Genomic DNA, 8,334 nt, shown 5'->3' with positions numbered 1-8,334 from the left:
TCGACAAGGTAAAATATGTCGACAGTTGCAGGCTTTCCACGCTTTATTTCAGCGGTCTTTTTCGTATCGTCACATAAAAAATTCTTTGCGTGCGTGCTTACAATCCTGCAATTATAAATGTGCGGTAGTAAAGAGGGAAAACACGATACATCAAAAGTGATGGGTGTTTCTGACGATGGACATTATACATTATGTGCGTTCACGCGATTATAATTTATTCAATTATTCCTTTGGCTACCAAAAGCGTCGACAAAACAACACGCTCCTATGTGTTTGTCAGGTTTATCCTGATTGCTGAAATATTTATGACAACGCGCACACATACATACAACGAACTCTAGTCTTTCAGGAATTTTATTTTGAGAATATACGTAAAGCATAGAGACGACTTTTCTCGATAGTGCAAGACAGTATTTTCTTAATTCTTAGGATGCACCGTTCAAGTGGATATAACGGTGCTCTTTTCTGCTATCCGTTTACGTTTATTAATTAGATCAGTTATCTCTCTGTTTAATAGTAGCAATTATTATATGTAAAATTATAATTTTTAACATAAAGTAAAACTTAAGTTTCTAATGACAGATTTCGAATGGGCGACCAATCTAAATCGATGTATGTTAAAAATTGTCGGTATGTGGCCACTTGACAACCGGAACTCGCGTCAAATTGTAAAACTCAAATTTCAACGGCTGTGCTGTTTGACCACATTACTTTTCGTAGTCACAATACCGAGTTTAATATCATTGATAAGAGTATGGGGTAATATGATACTAATGATAGATAATATGCAATATAGTCTACCTCTGTCGATGGCAGCTTTAAAAATCTGCATTATTTGGTACAAACAAGAAGGTAAATTATGTTTAGCACAGTGTTTTCTTATCAGTAACTCGTCTAACTTTTGAATCTGTAAAACGCGCAAAAGTTGATGAAATCACGCGAAATCATTGATGATATCTTCAATTTAATGCTACTTGGCCTGGTACTTTATTTTGCTATACTATTTTGTCTGGAAGAATTTCTCATAGTTAATGTAAGTCAAAAATTATAGTGCGCGAAATTATTTCATTAATCAGGCTGTGTTATCCCTACAGTTCTCGATCATTCAAAACAATCACATATGAACTAAATATACGTGTTGATCCGCGTTTAATAATTTCTTTGTTAATTTTCCTCGTGTACAATGCTTTTTTAATGTAACATGATGAACTTTAGAGAATATAGTATTTCAAGATCGTACAACTTGCGCAAAAGTAAAAATATTTAAAAACAATTAAAATGATGACTCCTCAGATATTCAAACCTGCGCAAACAGATTTTGAGTAGAACATTTTACAAACTTTTTTATATTACAAAGGTAGCAAATTGAACACAGGATTTAATATATCTGCTTATGTTGTCAAACTACAGAAATATGACAGAGCCTGCTAACAGGCAAACAGATTGGCGGCAGAAACCGAGCAGAGCCTGTAACGATCTGACGGCAAATTGACAAGAGAAATCGACCAAACATTGTTTTCATAGAATCTGATTTCTGCTTCAATTTGCAATTCTGCTGGATTGATTGCGTTCAGTAGAAAAGTAGCTTAATAAGCTTTCTATTGCGTTGGCGGCAGCTTTGCAAACGTTGGAAAATTTTCTGCTGAACGACACTAGTGGTTTACGCTTCTTCAACATATTTATAAAGCGGTCGTCATTTTTTTCAGCATATTATTAATATGCTAGACCGCTTAATAAATATGTTGAAAAAACATAAACAACTAAGTACCGTTCAGCAAGAAATCTCACGAATAAAGTGCTTTGTGCTGGCAGCACAGCCCAGCGCTTTTTCGCTGAATGTAACTATTGCCTATTAGCAGACTGTGCCAAAACACCAAAACACAAATTGAATGCGAAAATGGATGGGTATGGTTATGATATGAAATTCTGATCAAATTTGCTGCCAATCTGTGCGCACTCTGCTATCAATTTACCTACTGGTTTATCACTCCTTGTTACAGTTTTAGTCCTTCTAATTGATATGGTTAAAGAAGATTGGATAAAGGTAAAGATTAAAGAGGAGCGAAACGTTATGCTGAAGTACGCCAGAATTGCTCGAACGCTTGCTGTGTGTGGAATGTTCATGGTATTTTTTTCAATGATCACTCTGTTTGGTTTACCGTTTTTCAAAATAACAAAGAGATATGTGACTAATTTAACCGATTTTGAAAAACATTTGCCGATACCAACATACTACTTGCACGATGTAACCAAGAGTCCACAGTACGAGCTAACGCTACTGGCGCAAACATTCGTAACGTCCATGGGCGCTATTTCTTACTCTGCAATCGACAACTTGTTCGGACTATTAGCTTTTCACGTATGCGGTCAACTGGAACTTTTACATTTGCGATTGAAACATATGAAAAAGTATCCCAACTACAATGAAGTTTTAAAATATAATGTCCAAGATCACGTTCGTTTAAGCAGGTACTCAAAATGGATTGTCAAAAAAGAGTATCCAAACAAAAGCCGTTCGATCACACACACACACACACACACACACAATCGTATACTTAATCACGATACAAAATTTCATTTTTTCTCTGAGATGCAGTTGTTGTTTCAGATCTATCGAAATCATTGATGATATCTTCAATTTAATGCTACTTGGCCTGGTACTTTATTTTGCTATACTATTTTGTCTGGAAGGATTTCTCATAGTTAATGTAAGTCAAAAATTATAGTGCGCGAAATTATTTCATTAATCAGGCTGTGTTATCCCTACAGTTCTCGATCATTCAAAACAACCACATATGAACTAAATGTACGTGTTGATCCACGTTTAATAATTTCTTTGTTAATTTTCCTTGTGTACAATGCTTTTTTAATGTAACATGATGAACTTTAGAGAATATAGTATTTCAAGATCGTACAACTTATGTTGATGACTATTTAGGTTATTAACCAGAAAGACCAATTATCAGTTATGCAGTGGGCTTGGTTTATCGTACCGACTATATCTTTTCTTTTGCACATGTGTCTTTATTGTGCCGTAGGTGAAATTTTATTGACGCAGGTAAGTGAAAGAATATGATAAAAACTTTAATGGGTAAGAGAAAATCATATAATTTTATTATTTATATATATATATATATATATATATATATATATATATATATATTCGTTATTATGGTAATGATATTCATTATAATTATAATTATGACGATAATAATCGTGATAATGATGATAATGGCAATTTTTGTTATTGTAATGATAGTAAAGATTGAAATATATGATGATTATTCTTTATGATAATAATGATAATGGCAATTTTAATGATTATAATTATGATAATGATGATAATCACGGAAATGATGGTAATAATTATGATAATGACGATGATTATCGTGATAATTATGATAATGCTAATATTCGTCATAATAATAATAATAATAGTTATGGAAATGATAATAATAATAATGATAATAATCATATTTATTTTATATTTATTTATTTATTTTATTAATATCTAAAAAATAAAATGGGAGGAAACAAATATATACCAGGTGTTTCAGACCACCCGTAGACTCCATTTACAAACGATGGACGTAGATATTTTAAAAAGAGTTTCAGACAAAAGTTGTAAAGTTCAAAGGGAGATATTTAAACGTGACCTTGATTTTGACCTTGCCGGCAGCTAATTGTCAAGAAAACAATGGTTAGCTAATACAATTCAATATTGACAGGGAGAGGAGAGGGTCGTGAGCGTAGAGCGTCAAGTAGCTGAGTGGTTTAGAGCAGTCGCCCGGCAAGCGAAAGACCCGAGTTCAAATCCCGGCCTAGCAAAACCGCGCTGTCGATATTTTTCTCTCTCTGGAACGAAAAGATAAATCTCGAACGCAAGGCGTCCCGCCGCCACCTAGTACGCCCTCCTTCTTCTATAGTAATTATATTAGCTAACCATTGGTTATTATATAGTAATTATATTAGCTAACCAAGGTTATTTCAAGGTAATAATTTAAAATGGTACCTTCCATTTTTTATTGCATATTCTTATAACTTATTTCGAGAGCTTTCCAAAACACTATAACAACGTATTTTTTCATTAAGTACTTTTTGAGTAATGAAACAGTAAAATTGCAGTAGCATAACCCAAGGTATACCACGCAGAGATTGTTCAATCGAATTTACATGTCTTTTGTATATGTGTGTCTGTGTGTGTGTGCGTGTGTGGGTGGGTGAGTATGATATAGATATGGTGAACTCCTGAATTATTTCAGGAAATATTAGTTTTATAGAAAAATTTTCATATATAAAAAGTTATAAAGTATAAAAAAATCTATTTACTGACCTTATCCTGACTTTGGCTCTGCCACCCAAGACAATGATGCCAGTTTGAAATCGCTTACAGCATGCTCCTGCGCGTGGAACGTGACGTGAAACGCATACGTCCCGATCTACAATAAGTGATTTAAGCCCTAAGCTTTAAGAAATTGACCAATTACAATCAAATTTGAAGAGAATAATCGACTGTGATTGGTCAATTTCTTAAGGCTTAAAGCTTACTACACCTATTGTAGATCGGGACTACAAGTGAGCAGCCATATCCATGTGCGTTCGAAGTTCCTTCGAACGTACGTGGCTGGCTTCCGGCGGTGGAAGAGATCAGATGTACAATCTGTTGTCTCTTTCTCCCCGAGTTATAGCTACAGCTAATGCCGCTAGCCACGAGAATCGTACTAGATATGCAAATGAATAATTCAAAAATTTGTTTAAGCATTTGAAAATTTTAGAATGAATTTATTCTCCTATTAAAGATTAGAATGAATTAATCCTCGCTCTACTGTTGCCGTATAACTGTTCAAAGTGATTTAGTATGGCAGAGAACCTCACATAACCTTAAAAAATATGTTTAACCTTAAAAAATATTTTTAAGGTTATGTTAGGTCATCCTTTTCTACGTAAATCCCTATCTCCACTCCTCTACGCTCGGTTTAGATATATTATGTCTATGGTCGTGCCCGACCGAAATTGGCGCTGTCGTGCTTCGGTCACTTACGCTCCTATTCAAAGCTATTCGCACGATTGCACTGTCATGGCGCTGGCGGTGGCGCGGTCGTGGAAGACGTGACTGTTACGGGCGCATCGTAACACTTCGTTACAATTCCAACAAGTAAAAATGCTGCAAAACCGTGTAGATCGATTTATTCATTTTTCGGCAAAAGTATTGTATCACACAATGTGTACAGATTTTGTTTTAAGTGGTTTTAAGTGGAAAGCGGTGATTTCAGTGTGCTTGTAAATTTTAGCGGACACAATTAACACTGATCGCGAAGCTTGAATACTTCGGAAAAAAATTCTGCTCTGCATTTGGTGAAATATTAAGGCATTTTATTATAAGCTGTTAACTCAGGTGAAACAGTTACTGTGGACTGAAAACTAGTTGAACTACTTGAGCCAGAAATTGGAACGAAAATGTCCGTGTACTGGCCAAGGAAATTTACTTGTGAAATTACTACATGTCAACATTAGGTCATACACATTACTTCTAAAAATACACTATTATCTTAGCTGAGACGTTTTGCTGCACCTGGCGTATTCACCAAATATAGTTTCTTCCAATTACCGCTTATTCTAGTTGATAGAATACACTTGTCCGACACACATTTCCAATCGATGGTTGAGAACCGAACATGATTTGGAGACTTTATCATATTCAAAAGACGTAGCATTTTTCTAAAACAAAGTCCATAAGCTATTCGAAAGATAGCTCTTAAAGGCATAACATTAAAATTTCGTAAATGTCGTAAAAAGGATGAGCAATGTATGCAAATAACGAGTCACAGAAAAGGTGTACTTAGCGACATATGTAAACTTTTTATCATAACAAAACTTTATCATTAATGGAATAAAAATATCCAACATGTAACACGTGACAATATATGAAAAATATGCGTGTGCGTTCGAAAGAACAATCTAAAAGAAAACACAGTGTCATAACGAAGCAAAAGAAGGTGATGTTGCTATAAAAAAATAATGACTAATGGTTCAATCTGAAAATATAATAAGCGCGCAGAATATTCTTAACAATAGTTTATGGTATTAGCTTATCTAATAAAGAAAAAAACATTACATTAATATTATTATAACCTTATTCAACAATATATTTTCAAATAAGTCGTTTTTAACGTTGTATAGAACATCTTTACGAACAAACGTTGACATTGATTTGGAAGTTGCGATAATATTAAAATTACATATGATCATAAAATTTGAAATAAACATTGTATTTACGTCTTTTTAACATTTTGGCATCCGTTCCTTCAATACGCACTGATGTCTCCTAAAAAAATGTCTCCTATAAAAAATGATAAGTTTAACTATAATATTGGCCTAAATAAATTTGTTTGATCGCTTTGTTTAAATAAAAGAAATCTGATATTTCTTGAGTCACAGCACCATTTCATTTCATACGTTTGTTTCTCCGTTTCTACCCTACAGTCTTCCTTTTTCTGACCATGTCCTTTATTGCCTCGATAATCAAAGACGAACTGGTGAGATACAAAGCTGATATTCATAGTCTCCGAATCCATCTGAAAGTGAATTTAAGACTATCTTAAATATTAAATTTATAAATATAAAATTATAAAATTAAATTTATAAAATATTAAATTTATAAAAATTGATATTAATAATATATTAATATATATATATATATATATATATATATATATATATATATATATATATATATATATATATATATTAGCAAATCTTTTATCTATCACAACTAAATAACTTTGCTATGAAAGTAAGAAAATTTGCTCCTGCAGTTAATAATTTTATTTGTTCATATATTAGCAAATCTTTTTTTTCCGTGTACTAATGCTGGTGTTATATCTCGATCATGGACAGCATTGTTAATAAATAATCGGGCTCGAGCTGCTGTCTGAATCTCGCACGACTCTTTAAAGGCAACAAATGAGCCGCGGAAGTTTCGACGATGTTTGAATAATTCATACCTGACGACTGGGAGAAGTCGTCAATGAGATTATTAATAGAGGGTCTTTCTCGTATGCGCGTTTTTACGCGCTGCACAGATTAGCAATTGACTCCAGTTGGCTATGATAAAGTCATCGAACTTAAAATCTTCTTATAAAGTACTCCCATACGTGAGTTAGTCAATTTAATCAGATAATCATTTTACCACATTTAAAATAGCGTTAGATTGGTGCAATAAATTTGATATTTTTCAATTAAATTCCTGAGGTTTGTAAAATAAAAATTTGAGATTTAAGAGAACAGAAAGTTATTGAATATCTAAAACAATACGTAATTCGAAATGTTATTCGTTTTATTCGTAAAAGTTGCATGGGATTACAAGAAATATTTTTGTCAAGTAACTCTAATCAGAGCAAGTATTTTTTAGTTGTTTACTCAGGGAAAATAATGCCGATGACTGAATTGCTTCATCAAACTTACAAGTTAATTTGAGTTTTATATCAAGAAATCAACGATTGAGAGAGAAAAATCCAAAATGGTAACGCAATTATCAAATTCTGAATTCAATCGTGAAATAATTATGTCTTTATTTGATGAGAATTTAAATTGATTATTTTCTAGTTGATTGCACTCTAAAATTCGTGCACGGGCTTTCAAAGTTTTTTTCAACTGTTTGCGATTGAATACAGAGTCTTTCACTTATTTTTCCATTAATTCTTCAAAACTGAGTAATCTCGTTTCCTAATTCATTTCATAAATCGCATCAGCCAGATATTCTTTAACGTGCTCTTTATGTCCCGTCGATGCTAATTACTTTCTCGCTGTCCTACTTGCAGCGGCGTACAATTGAGAATTTTGCTGACGGAAGGACAATTTGATTGACGCAGCGGAGTTTCGCTTGTTTCGATTTAAAATCCAGCGCAATTTTTGCGAAATAACGAGAATTGCGAATAAGTGAGTCAAAGTAAGCGCAAGCATTAGCAGAATAGAGCGATAAATCGTTTTTCATCTGCAGTTCCAACGCAATCGCCTCAAAGCTTCTTGCCCTTCGCTGCGGTCATCTTGTTTCATGACATTAGAAGTCAGGAAATGTATGCCCATTCTAGCGAGAGCATGCATTTCCTCGCTTCTCGACGTCATCAATCTGCAAGAGTTCCGTGACGAGAAACCAAAAAAGCCTTAACGAAAATTTGAATATCGTGGAAGTACCTTGTCGTGGATGCTTTATTATTCATTCGCACCTTATTTGCCGGGGGATCGTTGATACGTCGAGGAATGTTTTGACATATTAGTAGAGAAAGAAAGAGAGAGAGAGAGAGAGAGAGAGAGAGAGAGAGAGAGAGAGAGAGA

General features: G+C 33.7%; 1 protein-coding gene and 1 long non-coding RNA gene across 2 annotated transcripts in view; one reads left to right on the top strand and one right to left on the bottom strand.

Annotated features, from left to right (window-relative positions):
* The first annotated feature begins 415 nt into the window (after positions 1–415).
* LOC116848876 lies at positions 416–5,133 on the top strand. The gene is made up of 6 exons (XM_032825436.1): positions 416–455; positions 583–852; positions 2,001–2,469; positions 2,609–2,708; positions 2,939–3,058; positions 4,981–5,133. The coding sequence occupies exons 1-6, from the start codon at positions 431–433 to the stop codon at positions 5,131–5,133; spliced, it is 1,137 nt and encodes a 378-aa protein (XP_032681327.1). The 5' UTR covers positions 416–430.
* Positions 5,134–6,222: 1,089 nt separating this feature from the next.
* LOC116848896 overlaps positions 6,223–8,334 on the bottom strand; it is a 5,158-nt gene continuing 3,046 nt past the window's right edge. Inside the window, exons 2-3 of the long non-coding RNA XR_004379028.1 lie at positions 6,442–6,575; positions 6,223–6,325 (exon numbers count right to left, since the gene is read on the bottom strand). This is a non-coding gene — a long non-coding RNA (uncharacterized LOC116848896). The remainder of the gene's footprint in view (positions 6,326–6,441; positions 6,576–8,334) is intronic.

The sequence above is a fragment of the Odontomachus brunneus genome, unplaced genomic scaffold, assembly GCF_010583005.1.
Source record: "Odontomachus brunneus isolate Ranch 3 - 2012 unplaced genomic scaffold, Obru_v1 Obru_scaffold_101, whole genome shotgun sequence".
NCBI lineage: Eukaryota > Metazoa > Arthropoda > Insecta > Hymenoptera > Formicidae > Odontomachus > Odontomachus brunneus.
This window is presented reverse-complemented; position numbering and strand designations above follow the sequence as displayed.

Bases quoted from the DNA above. Each gene is read 5' to 3' on its own strand.
- LOC116848876 (XM_032825436.1), top strand. From the start codon at position 431: ATGCACCGTTCAAGTGGATATAACG. The intron at 456-582 runs GTGCTCTTTTCT...TTCTAATGACAG, and splicing joins CCGTTCAAGTGGATATAACG to ATTTCGAATGGGCGACCAAT. The intron at 2,470-2,608 runs GTACTCAAAATG...TTGTTGTTTCAG, and splicing joins GATCACGTTCGTTTAAGCAG to ATCTATCGAAATCATTGATG.